The 18,628-nt window shown below is 41.7% G+C and overlaps 2 protein-coding genes across 8 annotated transcripts in view; both read right to left on the bottom strand.

The window, feature by feature from the left end:
• The window catches only part of LOC109410892 (calcyclin-binding protein), a 325,423-nt gene that overhangs the window by 73,497 nt on the left and 233,298 nt on the right, over positions 1-18,628 (bottom strand). The window lies entirely within an intron of this gene.
• The window catches only part of LOC109410890 (E3 ubiquitin-protein ligase TRIM33), a 253,811-nt gene that overhangs the window by 4,225 nt on the left and 230,958 nt on the right, over positions 1-18,628 (bottom strand). For 3 of the 7 annotated variants that reach the window (XM_062859021.1, XM_029874452.2, XM_029874471.2), the window contains 9 exons: positions 8,353-8,667; positions 8,035-8,287; positions 7,559-7,969; positions 6,902-7,248; positions 6,609-6,813; positions 6,242-6,549; positions 5,768-6,176; positions 5,548-5,704; positions 5,353-5,476 (listed from right to left, as the gene is read on the bottom strand). In XM_062859021.1, coding sequence (XP_062715005.1) covers positions 5,353-5,476; positions 5,548-5,704; positions 5,768-6,176; positions 6,242-6,549; positions 6,609-6,813; positions 6,902-7,248; positions 7,559-7,969; positions 8,035-8,287; positions 8,353-8,667 — 2,529 coding nt within the window. The remainder of the gene's footprint in view (positions 1-5,352; positions 5,477-5,547; positions 5,705-5,767; positions 6,177-6,241; positions 6,550-6,608; positions 6,814-6,901; positions 7,249-7,558; positions 7,970-8,034; positions 8,288-8,352; positions 8,668-18,628) is intronic. The other 4 variants (XM_062859017.1, XM_062859018.1, XM_062859020.1 and 1 more) reach the window with 4 other exon arrangements.

The raw sequence follows: 18,628 nt of genomic DNA, 5'->3' as shown, positions 1-18,628 counted from the left end.
ATTGAGTAGAAATTTTTCTCGGTGTACAAAAGCAAACCCGGGAAAAAATTAATGGAGAAATCCCTGGAGGAATCCTGGGTGAAAACCAAGAAAAAAGCTTATTGCAATTTTATTTATTTTGTTTTTTTTTTATTCTTCAACCACTTAGGGCACTATGTGAGTAAGTCGAACTGGCAGCTGCACTTACACTTTGTACAGCGCCTAAATGTATTCTATTCTAAATCTACTATATCGAACTGGTTGGTTGCCTTTACGCTGCTGTAACTTTTCTATCCTGTCCATGGTAGAACAATGAGCACGAGGATGTTGATATGTGGCTATTGTTCCTTTTCCAGTCCGATTGGGGGTCCAGTATGATTTGGCGTTAGCATATGCTTAGAACCCTCTTCTAAATAAAATTCAAAATAACTAAAACGAGTGTTATGAAAAGAACAGATAGCACCACCGTACTGCCCCTCTTGGCATGTCAGTCCCATGTTGTTTCTAATGCGAATCATATTTTTGCCTCTCACGAGCTCATTTAAAATAAATTTGATATTTTTCTCGCCTCATTTCACAGCTCAATGTGCCACGAGAAGCAAGGATGTTTTCGATCACGTGGCAATCGTGTTACTCATTTGTCCATACCTCAGTTCAGAAGCCTAATATTGAAATGTTGTGTTCGGCAAAGTTGTAGATTATTGTTTTTCCTATAATTATAGGGTGTCCCAGAAAGTATGGGCACAACTTTGTATAGCGAAAATACAATCATTTTCTTAACAAGCAACAATTTTTATATTTTTGTATTATTATTCAGAGTATTTTTATTGATACCTATGAAGAGTTTATACATTAAAAATGGTTTCTATATGCAGAACGATTAAAATGGAAAAACATCTTTAAAAACTTCTGCACAAACTACTTTTTTACGGTTTTGTCAACTATCCAAATTCGAAACATTTTTTTCGAATTTTTTTCACATGATACATTCGAAAACATGTTTCCTCAGATAGTTGATTGAATTTTTTTATAAAAATATGTTCTGATTGTGCGTACGAGCAAATCATAATTTTGAGAAAACTGAAAATTTCGCCTTTTTTATTTCTGGATTAGACATGCCCACAGACATTCGAGTTTTAAAACATGTTTTGGCGAGAGTAAAAACAATTCAATCTACACTTTATAAAGCTGGAGCATTTATTGAACTTATAGTGAAATTAAAATGTAATTTTCTGCATGTTGTGATATATATTCAGAAGCTTGTTTTCAACTATTAGAAAAACAGGTTTCCAAAGATATCGATTTTGGTGTTTCAATTCATTTTTCAGGTTGAAAAGTATATGTTTTCAATTCGAACTTAGGGTTGTATAAAAGATACGCATGTAGAAATACACGGATATATTTTTTGAAATTTTTATCGAGCTTAATTTCATGCGTGGAAAACAATTTGTTAAGCGATGTTATTGAAAAATATAGCAATTTGTGCAGAAGCTTTAAAAGGTCTTTCAGGAAATGTTCTACCGCATTCAAACGAAGTGTGAAATGCAAATTTAAATGATTGGCATTTGATGTTGACATATTAAGGTAGGATATGTGTGAAAATAAAGTTTGTTTATGCATCCATTCCCAAATGGCAGAGCTGCAAAGTTGTGCCCATACTTTCTGGGACACCCTATATCACCAAGGACGCCATATTTTAACTCTAATATTTATGGTGTAAAAGTGTTAGCACCACCTACTCCTACTAAACGATCGGATTTTTCGATCATTTAGTATAAGTAGGTAGTACTAGCGCTCTAGCGCCGTATATATGAAAGTTAGAATATGGCTTCCTTCCTTAGTGATAATTATAGGAAAAACACTAATCTATAACTTTATCGAACACAACATTTTCAATGTTAGGCTTCTGAACTGAGTTATGGACAAATAAGTCAAACGACTGCCAGGTGATCGAAAACATCCCTGACGAGAAGTTTATTCATGAATTGAATACATTTTTTTGAAAATATTTGGAGTTTAAGTGCACAACATAGGCACTTTGAAAAACAACATGTGACTGACATGCGAAGAGGGGCAGCGTAGCCTTGTGTGTCTGGCGTAACTCGACTACTGTCACTGTGTTATACAGTCTATATACGGTGGCGCTTTTGTTTTGGTGAGTAGCGAAAAAGTTGGTTTCAATGATCGATAAGCATGCCCCCTTAGCATTAGAAATTCCTAGAGCATCCTGCCAGACAAAACACTATTGAGGATTGACTGATGGGCCAACAACAATTATGACACTTCGTCATCCTGGGTTCGGAAATTGTTATCCACTAGGGTGCAGGGCACAATGTATGTGCATGTCTTGTCCTAATGTATTACGCATTTGTAATGTTCCACTATAAGATGCTCTATTTGATTAAGCATCTGTAATGTTTCACGTATTTACATAATTAGCTTTGGGCAATTAATGACGGAATCCCGGGATAATTCCCAGAAAAAATCCCTGAAAGAATCCTGGAAGGAATCCCGGGTGGAATTGATTAATGAATCCCCAGAGGAATCACGGAGGAATTCCTGTAGGAACCTCTGCAGGAATTCCGAAAAAAATCCGGGAAATATCCCTCAAAGTAAAAACCATGAAAGTGAAAAGTCCATGAAAGGAGCCCTGGAGACATTCCGGAAGAAATGCTTGGAAAAATCCCACAAGAAATTTCTAATAGTATCCCTGGGGAATTTATGAAAAAAAAACTCCAGGAGAACTTACAAGAAAAATCTCCGGAGAAATCAATTAGGGAATCCCGGCAGGAATCAGTGTGGGAATCCGGAAAGTAATTCCGGAAGGAATCCAGGGAGAAATCTTTGTAGAAATCTCGGACGGAATCCCTATGGTAATAGAGGGAGGAATTCCTAAAAGAATCCCGGAAAAATACTGGAGGAACGCCCAGAAGAATACTTGAAGAATCCGGTAGAGAATGAGATTAGCAGCTATGAACTGCTCTGAGTGGCTGAGGCTCGGGCTGAGGCTACAGTACTCTGGAAGTGGAAGGTATATGGCAGAACTGTTTGAACAGATTTGAGCGGTCTGAGAGGTACTAAGCAGAATTTTGAACAGTTCTGAGCGGTGAAGCTATCTTAGAGATACATGGCAGAATATGTAAACACCCCTGAGCGACAGAAATTGTTAACAGCTTTGAGCGGCTGAACATTTTTGAGATGCTCAGACTGTCTCAGCGGTACCTACCAGAACTTAGAGCAACTCCTGAGAGAAACATGGCAGAAGTTGTCAACATCTCTGAGGCTCAGAGTCTGAGAACTTTTGAACAGCTTTGAGCGGCTAAGGCTATCGAAAGGTACATGGCAGAACCTATAATCACCTCCGAGCGACGAATTGTCAAACAGCTTTAAGCGGCTGAAGTTATTGCCCTGTGTACACATGGGTGAACTCCTAAACAGCTCGGAGTGGCGGAGGCTATCTGAGAGATACATGTTAGAACTTGTAAACAGATTTGAGTGGCAGAACTTCTGAACAGCTTTGACCGGTTGAGGCTATTTTACTTTGGGCAGTTTAAGAGCAGAAATTTTATATAAATTTTGAGCAACTAAGACTATTGTACTCTGAGAGGTAAATGTCAGAACTTTAGAACGGCTGAGGTTTACGGAAACAGTTTTTGTTCATTAGAAACAAAATAGTCATGTTTGTTTGGTAAAATGTGTAAAATTAAAACCAAAATTATATTATTTTCAATTTAACTGGATTTTCTGGGTGTAACACGTTTGTAAACGTCGATTTTCTCGGTTTGGCTAATGTGACTCATCCGTCTCCAAAGGGTTAAACTAGCGCATTCATGATTTAAGCAATAAAGCTCTATATTTTCCTGGCCCATAAATGATTGACAAATGTACATAAGATATTGCAGCAACATAATTAGTATCACTATTCAGAAAACTTAAAGATCTGATATCTGAAGAACTGTTTGCCATTTGTACATGTTCTACATTTTCCGCAGCAAAATTTCAGCATGAACATTGACTCAATATGGCAATATGCGATGGCTTTATGCAGCTGTCAAACAGGCAAAACAATGGCAGCTAAGTTGAAGAAACACTAGAAGAGTATTTCGAAACGTTACCCACGTACTGAGAAACGGTTGTGCTACTTTTTCCCGAATGTCGTTTCCCCCAAACGCCGATTCCCCGAATGCCGTTTCCCCGAATGGTACATTTCCTCGAATGACCCATTTCCCCGAATCACACCCTTCTTTATTTTATAAACGGTTCTTTCAGGTTTTATTGCTCCTCAGACCTGCTGAAACTCTGCTAAATTAAGAATGGTAGCACTAGTTTACAAAATAAAATGAAAGTCGTGAACTTCTGTCAACGACCAAATTTTTTGAAGCACAATTTAGTGCTGATTTCGAAACCGTGCTTTAAAAAATTTAAAGTAGAGCAGTTTTTGAGTTTTAGCTCAATATCGAGTTTTACAACTTTTAAAAATATGGAATTTACTAAAATTCAAATATCTTGCGTTTTGTTCAACCAATTTCAAATATTTTTCCAAAAATTAAGAGCTGAATACAATACCATTTGATCATCTGAATGCAGGTTTTGCGTCAGATTGATGAAATTCAAGATATTGGCGAGTTTTAGGGCCGATCTCCTTAAATTTTAGCCAAATTTCCAAAAATATATGAAGAAATATATTTTTTTCAATAAGAAAAAAACAATCTAAAAATTCTTTCTCGACGTTTATTTGACATATCATATGTAGGCGAGTTACAGTAAAAAATCAGCTGAATCGGAGCATTGATTACGAAGAATGAGATGTGTGAAGTGAGCGACGTTGCTTAAAAATAGAACAAAAATCGATTTCAAATCATCAACCTTGTATGAAAAGTCGAAAAAATTTCCGCTCTACTGTAATTTTTTTCTTTCGCGTTTTTGAACTCAGGGCATGATTCTACACCAAAAATGGTCATCAGCTTACCGAGTTCAAAAATGCTGTAAACTAGTGTAATATGACTCCTTCTTTCCATTGTTCTTTCTAGGACCAAACTAATCCTAACGATCTGTCTAACTAACGCTAAGAATGAGTAGCGTGACGTTACAACGTTGTAACGTCACGCTATCAATTCCCATTTTCAACATACTTTTCCAATAAAAACTAACTGTTCAACAGATTCAACTTATTGGAAATTTTACAATGAATCCGAATATGCAAAAATATGTGAAGGTTTATGATCGAATTTACAAGTTATAGTGGAAAATCTGACAGAAAAGGCGTCAAAACGTTGTAACGTCACCACGGTAGAATGTGTCTGCATCATATTCACCCAATTCTGTTTGTCTCGATTCGAAAATCAACCATGGGAAGTAGACGGCTAAACTCACCTGATAGAACAGATACACGTTGTTGAATAATCGCCTGATGTCGGCAATGAATGATGCAATATCGGTGTAGTGGTCAGATTTGCTCATCTCCAGTTTGTCCCGAATCATCGTTAGTGAAATAGGGCTAAAATAGAAACAAGAATTGTTAGAAATATGCAACAATGTAGTCCATAGTTTGGTAAGATCGCAACTTACTTGCACACAATGTCATAGTACGCTTTGTTGATTTCCGGCTCCAGATGTCGGAACGGCATGCTCGTTTCATACTGACAGAAAAGCTCCAGTATAATCCTTTGAAGGATTTTCAGTTCTAGTGGGGTGATTCCTATGTTTCGCTTTTCACCCATCGGTTCTGTAATAAAGGTGAATGTAAAGGATAACACTGATATGAGGATCTCTTTAGTCATTTTATTACCTGGTGGCAGATCGGCAAAGTTGTAGCACAGCAAACACTGCCAGGTTTCGCTCTCGTCCGGCAGACTGTCGATCACCGGTATGTGACACGTCTGGTGGAACACTTTGGGACACTTATCACAGCACATCAGCTCACCGCCGTCCATACACACCGCACACCAGTCTTCGTTTGGGTCCAGCTCCTTGGGGAGGCTTTTGTCGTCCACCAGGACGCTGGCGCCGGCACCGGCCACCATGCCGCTGTTGTTGAGATCCGTCGAACTGTGCACCTGCGGCGAGGTGGTTTTACCCCGGTGACCCTCCGGCAGGACCTGGACACCGTTCGAGTCCAGCTTGGCGATGGTCGCCATCAGGTCGTTGACCGAATCCTCGCACGTTTTGTCGATCGATTCGGCAAAGTCTTTTCCGGGCTGGAAAGCAGTTGGGATTTAGAATCATAAGCGTCTTGAGTTTTGAGTATGCGACGTCAACTTACCTCATTCGTACTGGGCGAGGGGGTCTTAGGATTGGTGGAACTAACATTTGGAAGCGCATTCTGCAGCTGCTGGAGGTGATGGTTTGCTTGTTGCTGCTGTTGCTGGAGTTGTTGCTGTTGCTGTTGATGTTGTTGTTGTTGCTGATGGAGGTGCGCCATCTGATTGGGACCTCCGGGGCCTCCCGGGCCTACATTGCCGCCGTTCATCATGAGAGAATTCCGCATTGTGTCGGGGGATTTCAAGGGTATTTTGAACGACTCATTGGGTCCGTTCCCAAAAAGGTGCAGTCCAGAAGGGCCACCGAATCCTGTGCGGATTATGAAGTGGATTAAATGACTTTAAAAGACATGTAAAGTATATTCTTACCGTTATTCTGCTGTCCCTGCATGTTCTGGGGGATGTGCCACTTGGCGCCTCCCCCTCCGCCACCGCCTCCGGCGGCGCTCCCACTCGGATGCTGCGGTTGCATTTGGCCGGGTTGCGGAGAGTTTGGGTTGTACCCGGGTGGAGTCTGCTGGCCGGGATACCGCATTGCCGCTTGCTGCTTTGGTGTGAGGAGAGTAGAGGTATTCTTCGGTTAAAATTAAAAGGAAGCGGTCAGTCTTCACGAATGAGTAAGGTATTGAATTGGGTGTCTTCTCCGGACCAGGAATACTTACATTTCCCATCATGTGCCGCATGGCGGCTGGAGGCATGGTAAATCTTTGGAAGTTCTGGAACCGTGGATTGTTGCCACCCATGCCCATGCCGTTGCTGTTGGGGCCACCGGGTTGTCCTTGATTGAAGTTTTGGTGGCCTGCGGCCGCTAGATAACCGGGAGGGGCACCGCCCATCTGGGCGGCCATCCGGTGCTGGGGACCTGCTGAACCGGGCGGAACGCTACCCATGAAGTTAGCTGTGTTAAATTGATTACCAACATTAGCATTGCCAGCCGAAGTCGGAGCATTGTTGGGCGAACCACGGTTGGGTCCACTCGGTTTTTGATGACTCAAGAGGTTACGTAAATCTATATAGTACAGGTTTTAGCGATATGAAAGCATATACACCAGGGAGGTAAGGAGTAGGGTTTGGATGTGGAGAAAAGAAAACACGAACAAAAAACAATGTTATGATAACGAAATGATTACAGGCCTCAACCAAAAAATGATGAGCATGAATAGGATCATTTTTTGTATTATGAAAAAAGGAATTAGATTGAAAGATACGAATTTTTGAATCCGTCGATCTATTCCGTCCGATAATACAAAAAAAAAATCCCCAAGAATGAACCCAGAACCACAACCAGGGGGTTAGCTGAGGATCCGACCATAACTCACCCATATTCTGAGGATGCGTGGAGGAACTGACGTGCTGCTGGGGTGGCATCCCATGCGGAGGACCCATTGGAAACCGTCCGAAACCACCTCCGGGACCGTTTTCCTGTGCGAACGAACGTCCCATCGGATGGTTGGGTGGGAAAGGGCCTCCCACCGGAACTCCTCCATTGCCATTGTACATGGGTGGCACATTGGGGAAGCCTCCAGGGCCGTTTGAACTGTTGGCAGATAGCGACGTCATTCCTGGACCGGGCATTCCCGGTCGCAGAGGAGGTGTGATGTTAGGACTGGGCTGTTTGGACCTGTTTTGAACTGCTCCAGGAACTTGTGGAACACCGGCTGCACTGGCCGGTCCCGGCGGTGGTGGGTAAACCTTTCCGTCGACCAGGATTGTACCAATCCGAGCGATGACTGTCAAAGAGAGATATTAGTTTAATGTAAATGATCAAATGTCTGAGTCAGATTAAAAAACTCACCATTCTGAAGCTCAGGAACATTCGATAGGAACAACTGCACCCGAACCGGTATCTCCGGATTTGGGATATCGGCTCGCTGACATTTCACCTTTTGCAAGTGCCTCGCCAGGGTCTTTTTACTGTACAGCACGGCGCTGTCGCTGCCCTTTTCCAGGGCACACTGTACAAACTCGATGCAGTGGTCCGTGTGGCCGGATAATAGCTGGAGAGCTTCCTTCTTCTCGTTCAGAACCTGTAGCTTTGTGTCGCACACCTAAACGAAGAAAATCGAGTGTTAATATTAGACCAAGGTTTGAAAAATCCGTTCGGAGTACCAACCTGATTCAACCGGTAGACCAGCTGCTTGCCCCGCAGATTCACGGCGTTGGTCAGCTTCACCACCAGATCGGCAATCTCTTTGGACAGTTCCTTCTTCTTCTCGGTTATCAGCGCCTGCCGGTCGTCTATCACCTTCATGGCACTGGACAGCAGCACCTTCTTGTAGCCGATCTCGCTGAGCAACCCTTGGAGGGCGTTCCGCGTTTCGCTGGCAATCTCGTTGGCGAACTTGTACTTGTGATCCCGGTGGTCCACCAGTTGGCAATCGCGACACGTGAGCCGGTCGCACGTCTCGCAGTAGAGCGATAGTTTTTCCTGGAGGGGAAACGGAAGTTTTAGAAAATGTACGTTTTCGATTAGGGTAGCGAACCACTTGGGCAGCGGCCGGTATTTTGGGCACTCTTCGCTATAACACAGTCAATTCCAAACCAATTGAATTGAAATTTTGTACACGGCTAGATACTACACGTATCTAATCGCGTTCCAAAAATTGTGTCAATTGGTTCAGAATTGGCTGAGTTATAGCAGAAAAGTGCCCAAAATAGGACCCCTGCCGAGATGGTTCCACTTCCCTATCTACATTATGTGTACCAACGAGGGAAATGGAACGAACTGAAACACAACGGTGACAGGTTTTTGCGGTGCGCGGTTTGCTGTGAAATAACTCATAACCCAGACAATGTTTGGAAGAAAAACCACGAAAACCGATGCTATTTGGTTTCATGCTTTGTGGGATCGTGGATGCATGTGAACTATAACCATTATGATGGACGGAGTATTGCGATTGAGATGGCTGATGGGAAGGAAAACCAAAAACACAACTGATGTTTTGTTCGTGCTCCACCACCGCAAACTGGATGTAAAATAAACTAAGGAGTATTTTGACTAGAGACTTTTGTAAGCAGTATTTTTTATCAGATCTTGTCAGAATCGAACAAAGTAGGAAAATTGTTTCATTTGTTCAGAAAGGTGATTCCAAATTTCATCCAACTCAAAACGAAGTTCGACTCTTCGGAGGAATGGAAACGAGAAAGCAAGATTTCCAAAATTAGTTACGGGAATTTGAAATTTCAATGCCAAATTGTGCTTCCAATTATTGCAAACATTTTCACATGGTTACAAGTCGTGAAAAAGTGTGTTTACTGACCACATTTCGCTGATTCTATGAGGAAATCACAATTTGCGTCGACTTCCAAAAAAGTTGGACCTTTTCTGGAGAAGGGTCTCCTGCATAAGGCGGAAACACGAAAGGCGGAATAACAAAAGGCAGATTTTCAAAAGGCAGAATGAACAAAAGGCGACTAGGCACGAAAGGCGGAATCACAAAAGGCGGAATCACGAAAGGCGGAATCTCATAAGGCTAATTTAAATTGGCGGACTTTTTGAACCAGCAGAGCAAACGGCCGGCCGGCCGTTTGCTCTGCTGGTTCAAAAAGTCCGCCAATTTAAATTAGCCTTATGAGATTCCGCCTTTGCATTGCTTATGCTCCGCTAGTGCACCATTCGGTCTACTGGTATTCAGGATCATTTCATAACACTAGTGAATGTCTATCACCATCTTGGCAACAATAAAACAGGAAAGAACAGTGTATGTTTCAAAGAAGGAAAAATCGCTGCCGCTTATAACATTTGCGACGATACATCTTGAAAGAATAGCCGAGAACTGAAAGAAGGAAAAATCTCTGATGAACTTATTGATCAGTTTTTCCCAAAATGCGTTTAATAGCATTCGGGCTAATGTTACATTCGGGCTTGTGGCATTCGAGCTAGTTTCAATTGGACTAGTGGGGCTAGTGTTACAGAACCATTCAGGCTAGTAACGTTCGAACTAGTGGTGTAAAACCACACCTGATGTCCTGTTCACGCGTTACTCCTATAAGAAGCCTTTCATATGTGGGGTGTTTAGATCTTTTATGCACGTCAACCCAGGCCCAAAAAGCGATTATACTTTGATGCTGATCACTTAAAATATGCAATTCAAATAATCAGGCTTATTCTGCGCGGCGTGTGAGGTGAGACGGACGGTTTCGTATCACGTGACGTGAGACGACTAATGTAAATCAAATGGGGCGAGTCGACTTTTGTCACTTCATTCGACTCGTCTCACCTCACACGCCGCGCAGAATAAGCCTGAATATTGTTTTTCCTAATTGAGCAAACTACGTCGAAGCTCTTTCTGCTGGCTTGGGCCTACATTCTTATTATGGTAGAAAAAATGTCAAAGTTGAATAAGTCTACTACGATATGTGTACTTAGCGAGAAGTATAAAAGTGGTTGCTACACAAGTTTTTCGTTTCCAATAAATAAATTGGTAGCATACCACTTGTCGTTATGTTTTGTTGATTAGCAACTGATTTTTCCTCAACCCGAACGATATAAAAGGAAGAGGAGCTTCCCTTGCTTGTTACTTTCACCATTTTACCATCGAGGCATCAAGATCAAGAATCCCGTATACGATGAGTTCCAGCGAGTCCGAATTTCTCGGATTTTCCGAAGAAGAAGCTGAAAGTGTTGTGAAAATAGTGTATTCTCAGAAAAATAAAGAAATGTTGTATGTCGATGGATATTTGTATAATTCCCTAAAACAGGTTTGTAAAGCACAGCTCCGTAGTTAAAAATATCAAATTGATTTTTAATTTCCAATTTTTCAGAGAAACGGTAAAGGTTATTGGGACTGCGCGCGACGCAAGCATGGCAAGCAGACCGGAGAACAGTGCAAGGGTCGCGTGGTTTCGGTGATGAGGAATGGAATCTATGAAATCCTATCGAAAAAGGAGCACGTGCACGAACCCAACCCACTGGATTCCATAGAAAAGGACTACAGGACCCAGCTGAAGAGGAAATCAAAAGATTCCAGCGATATCCCGTCGAAAATTATTCGGGATGTATCATCCGTGAACCCGCAGATTGTACAGACCCGTGCGACGAAATTCGCCCAGAAAATGCTCATTCATAGGGCTAGACAAAATGAGCTACGAGACCTGAACGCTGGGACCGATGAAGACCCTTTCATTCCGGAGGAGTTGAAGAAGACAATCGATGGTCAACCATTTTTATTGACGGAAGCTGCAGATCGCGATTCCGAAATATTGATTTTCGCGACGCTGACCAACCTTAACGCTTGCAGGCAGCCGACTATTGGTTGGTCGATGGCACGTTTTCCACGGCACCCCAACAGTTCACCCAGCTCTTCTCGATACATGCTCCAGTAGGTCAGGGACTGAATCGAAGAATCCTCCCGCTTGTTTTCCTTTTGCTGCGTTCGAAGACAAAGGAGATTTATACTGAAGCTTTCGAGACGCTATCGGACATTTGCGCCAGAAACAACATACGTCTGAAACCACGGTATGTGCTCATGGACTTCGAAAAGGCTATCATAAGTTCCGTGAGGGATGTGTTTCCTGAAACTGAATGCTTCGGATGTTATTTCCATTTTTCTCAAAGTTTGATACGCCAACTTAACAGCTATGGGCTGAAAAATGATTACTCAAACGATGTAACCATTTTTATGGCCATCAAAAAACTACAGGCGCTCACGTTTTGCCGGCTGAACGGATAGTTGATGCCTATGAGGAATTAAAACCAGCGATGCCCGTTAAGCTAGCAAGATTCATGGAGTATTTTGAACAAACCTACGTGCTCGGTAGAAACAGGAACGGACGGCCGCTATTTCACCCAACCCTCTGGTCCAACTTCAAGCCAGTAACGGAAGGTATTCCACGGTCCACCAACATGCTCGAAGCGTGGCATAGACGTTGGTCTTCGCTTGTTGGTACCCATCATCTGAGTATCCATAGGATAGTGACAGAATTGAGAAAAGAGCAACACGAGACGGAAGGTAAGATACTTTGCATATTGAAGGGAGACGTTGCTCCGATTGGAAATTATGAGAACGCTGAAATGGATCGGAGCATTGTCCAGCAATGTACAAGTGTTGCAGCTGTCAGCAACATAGATTTCGTGGAAGGGATGGCACTATGTTTAGCTGCGAAGGTTAAAAGGAATTGAGGCGGAGGTCGAATAACTGTAAATATGTACCTATAATTGAAATAAAAAATAAACTTTTAAATAACAAAATTGTTACATTTTTCAAAATTTCCGCCCTTTTTTGTGCCAAACGTTATTTTCCGCCTTACGTTATATGTCTGAGAAAGGTTGCCTTTTGATTTTCCGCCTATTGAGATTCCGCCTTTTGTGTTTCCGCCTTTTGTTAGGGTCCCGGAAAGTTGGAACGAATAGGAGGCTCGCTTGCAACTCTACAACTTCACAGTACTCTACGGTGCATCATCTGGAGATGTAGCTCAAGCGGCTGGATACTTATAATGATTAATTCAATTTCAATTTCTAATCACAGTTCCCAGATGAACGCGAAGAACTAGAAGAATTCTTCATCGAGTTCTTAACTATTTATGAGAATTTGCGTGTATTCGGTAGCAAGATGAAAAGCTTGCGTTTAGGTCAGAGTGAGTCACAGAATGCAAGCAGTTCCAACTAACATTTTGTAGTCAAAGTGTTTATTAGAACCACCATAAAACCAAAATAAAAGGTATTACGTTATATGACGGTTCTCAAAACATCAATTAGACTAATTGGTCATCAAAATGTTACTTGGGATATCTGTAACTTGGGCAAACTGTCGTTGAGCCAGGGTTAATCCACTTGCCCTTTCATACTTTTGATCTCGTGATAACAAAGTTGCACTATCTAAACCAATCACTGAAAGGAATAGCAGAAAACAAGTGATCGAGTGCTCCACGACAACAATGTTGATGCAGCATGAAACCATGCTAGTGCAACGAATCGAGGTCAACCTCAAGGAAATGAACAAGGAACTTTATTAGCCGGTAGAGGATTGTGACCGCCACGCCATAGCATTCGAGTTCCAGAATTAGAAAATACGGGACATGTTAGAGCAGTTAGTAATCTCGCTTGTGACATCCAAGCTGGACAAGTCAACGCACAGCATGTGGGAAAACAGTTTTCCCCCGAAGAGCTTCATTTTGGAAAAATGTGAAGGCAACGGTGTAACTAGAGTGAAGTGAAGCCCAAGGCAGGAACTTCGACCAACTGTTCCCAAGTTCCAAGCCACCACGACCCAGCATGTAGCACTGTAGCAGAGAAAATGTGTGCTGTTTGCGGTGACCAGCACAACATTATCGATTATGGCCTGATGAGACAAAAGTGGTTTTCAGAGAGATTGACAACTGTGACACAGGAGCAGCTTTGCTTTAATTGTCTGAAACAAGGTCACAGAGTTGGGCAGTGCAATCTTCGATGTGCATGGTACACTGAACGAAAATTCCCGCCATGAATTGAATGATTTTTGCCTCATCCGAGCCCCATGCCTATTTTCATACAAGGATCGGATGATTTTCATTCGATGCAGTCTTCTTCAAAATCAAAACAATTTGAATAACGGTTATTCCAAAAGAGGATGATTTTCATTACTTTTCGAGAAGAAAATTAATGAATGATATTCATCTCGTTTCCGATATCATTTGGTGTGAGTTTATTTTTAGTAAAAAATTGAATTGAATGAAAATGAAACCTCAATAAAAATACTCAAATATTGAACCAATTCTTCAATTTATTCATATTATATTTAAATTTATCCACATGCTATAATATTAATACTTATTTGGATCTGGCGTGGTTACGGGACGAGATATCGAAGCAAAATATCCTGTAAATTAATAATAATAATTGATCAATTGATCATGTTTAATATTCCTGTAATGAACAAACAAATAAAAAATTGCTGTTCTTACCTTTTGTATTGTACATAGGGCAGCGAACCACTTGGGCAGCGGCCGGTATTTTGGGCACTCTTCGCTATAACTCAGTAAATTCCAAACCAATTGACTTGAAATTTTGTACACGGCTAGATACTATACGTATCTCATCGCGTTCCAAAAATTGTGTCAATTGGTTCAGAATTGGCTGAGTTATAGCAGAAAAGTGCCCAAAATAGGACCCCTGCCGAGATGGTTCCACTTCCCTAATTAAAATATTTTTCCCTCCGATCTAAACCTCCGAAACACAACTGACTGGAAAAATTCTAACTTCGCCATACTGATTCAAACGAATGACAGATGTCGAACTAAAATTGGATGATTTTCAATATAGGATACAGCGGGAAAACCTTTCAGTTGATTTTCGGATGATAATCAATCTCAACACCCCCTAAGCAGAAAATCATTCATTGATTGTATCAATTTCTATACAATAACAGGATGATTTTTATTCAGTAGGACGCTGTAAAATCATTCTGCTGTATGATCATTCAAAATTGAGATTCTGTGATTTTGAATCCTATTGAATGACAAATCATTCTTTAAACGGCGGGGGTTTTCGTTCAGTGTAAAAAGCATCATACATTACTGCTTGCATGTGGAAAAGTCAGAAGAAGGGAGAAGAACATCGGTCGCGCCTGGACCATCCATCGTGTACAATAGCTTGTCGGTAAAGCAGATCAACAATGAAGTCTAATGTCAACACCACTAGTGAGCGTTGAAGGCTCGTTGGGAGTACCAGTCTTGCTTCTTGATTAGGGCTCTAAATTGAATTTTCTGTCAAAGCAGTTCGGCTAAAAAGCGAAGCTGTGAAGGTTCCTATTGTTAGCAATTTTCTGGAGGTAAGCAAACCGCTGCCCGACAGACATCGCGTAGCATCAGCTCGCTACAACGTGAAGGGTTTTGGATCTTGGACTTTCTGTTTCTAGTAGTAATAGCCCATGTTTCTTACTGGAATCCTTCCGTCACGAAAAACTGTTGAGATAACGTAGTTACTTTTGCATATAGTTCACTACCCTTGGCAACCTTAGTAACCTAATTGATTGGCAGGTGTAATTAGATAGAATATATTTTCATTACATGTTCAAGCTTCAACCAAACCAGTCGATCTTTTATTAACTCACAAGTGGTTATGGGCCCATACAGGGATGGGAACACTCACTTTCAAAGAATTACACTCACTTGCAGTTTTCTCAGCTCAGAAGCGTGCAATCAACAAAGAATGTATGGACGACTTTTGCTTTGTGGTTTTGTCTAAAACTTTGCCGAATAGAGTAGGGGTCGCACACGAATCCCAAAGTCGTGACAGAGCTGTGAAAGCGACTCTCCACGAGGTGAGTGTAATTTACATTCACCTCGTGGGGAGTTGCTTTCGCAGCTCCCTAACGACTTCGGTATGCGTGTGCGACTCTTACTCTATTCGGCAAACTTTTAGACAAAACCACAAGGCAAAAGTCGTTCATACATCGTTTGTTTATTGCACGCTTCTGAGCTGAGAAAACTGCAAGTGAGTGTAATTCTTTGCAAGTGAGTGTTCCCATCCTTGGGCCCTTACAGAGATGGGATCATTCATTTGCAATCAGCTACATTGACATGCTGTTAACTCGCTTTAGAAACATCGTAGCAAAAATCACTTTTTCAGTTTTTGTTTACCAGAAACTTTGTAGAACAAAGTGGGGATCACAGTGTGCGGCGCCCGAGTACGGATGCAAAAAATTTTCGTCCTCGTGTTTTCTCGCGTTATCCGTCATTTTTTTTCCAAAGTTTATCTAACATGAAAATTTAATGCAGTGATATTTATTTGGCTGTGTATTGGAAAATCATTATTGAAAAAGTGTCATTTGATGATGAAAAGTTGTCACCAAGTTGTGTTTGTTCTCATTTTCCGGGCAGCAGGGATCCGTCGAAGAGCTGCAGTTAGTTGTGCGGGGCTGTTTGCGAAGAAAGTGAAGGGAGCGTATTGTTCCGTTGCGCGTGCGGGTGTCAGAAAATCTGTCTGATCGTGAATACTTCTGTGACAAAAAGGGCGGTTGATTCTGGACTTCCGCTGCACAGTTGATGCATGTTTGCCAGTGGTCTTGAAGGAAATGTGCTGTTGTTTCCCAAATCCTTCCGATATAGAGAAACTATATACATACGAAGAGTGCGCCAGTTTCGCCCTGTTTTGATTTCGGATCTAATGGAAGACTCTCGGTATTTTCATTTCGCGATTCCTTAATGTGTCAAACTTGAAAGCAGGCAGATGTTTCGAGTGAAATTTCGATCAAATAGTGCGTGTGATGTGGTCATTTCCAAGTTGTCATTCAAATGGATTCACCTATTAACGTTAGGCCCTTGGACGTACGAAAATTCACTTCTCAAGCGGATCTACGGTTGGAATATTCAAATTCGGTGAGAGCGTTTCATGCTTCTATTATTATTATGTGACTTTTCTCAACAATATTATTCATTTTATCTCGGAGCTAATAATCCAGTGGCATAATTCCAGACCATTCCCGCACCAAACTCCCAACTCCTTTCTATTTACGAGGGCGTCGGTGAGTCGCTGGCATCTCGATAAATAGATATCATCCCTTCCCTACTATCCCTTCCCATCCACATAACGTGTTTCTTTTCGTTTCAGAGAGCGATCAATGGCGCTTAAGCCAGGACACAGTGAAAATGCCTGTGCCCCATCCCTGAAGAAAAAAGGCCAATGGAGTGACAAAATCTTTTAGCTACGTCACTCCCAACGAATGTGTTTAAATATACTAAACACTTACACTCACGCATCTATGTACATGATCTACCCAATTACAATTACACAATCTGAATCTTGTCGCATCATTCGCTTATAGTGATTCCCAAATCAACCCATTCCAAATATCCAATTCCTTGACACCTATGGGGGCGCCGGTGAGTCGCTAGCCTTTCGTAAAGTAGGTGTCATATCATCACATCCTTTCCTTTCCTCGTAACGGAGAAGATGGGCGTGGCCGGCAATGAAAGTTCTCATGTCTTTTTGCTTCAACCTCTAATTGGATAGCTGTTCCTTCCCAAATAGCATTCCATAAGCAATTATAATAGGAGTATTAAAGATTAAACATGACAACTTTCAGTATGCAATCTACGAATAACTCCGTTACCACGCAACGCAACGCAACGCAACGCAGAAACTTTGTAGAACAAAGCATCAATAATAAAGTCAACAGAAGACAGCAAACGTAACTCTCCACGGCGTTAATTTATATCCACCGCGTGGAGAGTTGCCTTCACAGCTCGCTCACGACTTGTGTAAGTGTGTGCGACCGCAATGTTATTCGGCGAACATTTAGATAAAACTACAAGGTTAAATTAATCCATACATTGTTTTTTGATTTCATGCTTCTGAACTGTGATATGTAGTATAGTAGCAAATGAATGTAACTCTTTGCAAATGAATGAGCCCATCCCTGGGCCTAGAACAAAGCTTGAAGTAATCGATGTTCCTGTTCATCAAGATAAGTCTGTTCGATGAAGAAAGCAGCCATGATTCCGAGGGATGTAGAAAGACAGAGTTCAAGCAGAAGCGACCCAGGTAGCAGTAGGACGAGGAATACAACTAAAAGCGGTATAACCGGATCCAGAGGCGACTTAGCGACTGGATCAGGTGACGGTGTGTGAACCGCCGGTGTAGTTCGTGCCTACGGGAATGCAGTGAATCTTCCGGCGATTGAAAAACTCAAGGGTAGTCAAAACTACTCCTCATGGGTGTTTTCAATAAAGATTCTCATTTGAGTCACCAGAGAAGGTACGTGGAGAGCTGTACAGCCCGCGTAGGGCCAGCAAGTTGTTCCGGAAGCCAATGATCATGCGATGGCAAAGCTTTGTTTAACGTTAGAGAAGAACAACTTCAGACTCATCCAAATTGCGATCAGTGCTCAAGACGCATGGGAGAAACTCCGGAAGGCATTTCAAGATGGCGACGGACTAATTCGAAGATTTGGATTGTTGGACCGGTTGACTTCGGTGAAGCTGGAGAATCACAGTTCCGGGGACGATTACGTGGACAACTTGGAGTCCACCGCCAACGACCTTAGTGAAATTGGTTTCGAAGTGAAGTGATTGGCGTCGGTGTTGATGAGGCCCGTACTCCCAAAGTACCGTAATCCGGGGTAACATTGATCAGAATTTTCGATCTTTCTTGAATAATTCTCTTGTTAATGCAAATGTTACATGGTTTATATTTTTAAAACAAGTACTGGCCCTCTGATTATGTGTAAAGCTACTTGAAGAAGTATTGTAAAACTTTTAAACATGTTTAAATAGACTTTTTAATCTAATTTTTGATTTTGTTGATTTGGGGTAACATTGATCATGTCAGTGAGCTATATTCGTTTGTGTTGAAAATACCCTTACTTACTAAATTCGGGGTCACTGATTTCAAATATGTTGTCCAAATTCTTACAAGTTATGTACTTTTTGAGTTATTACAAGATTAAAATCCTCCAAACCGCGAATAACGC

Source organism: Aedes albopictus, chromosome 3, assembly GCF_035046485.1.
Source record: "Aedes albopictus strain Foshan chromosome 3, AalbF5, whole genome shotgun sequence".
Classification (NCBI taxonomy): Eukaryota; Metazoa; Arthropoda; class Insecta; order Diptera; family Culicidae; genus Aedes; species Aedes albopictus.
This window is presented reverse-complemented; position numbering and strand designations above follow the sequence as displayed.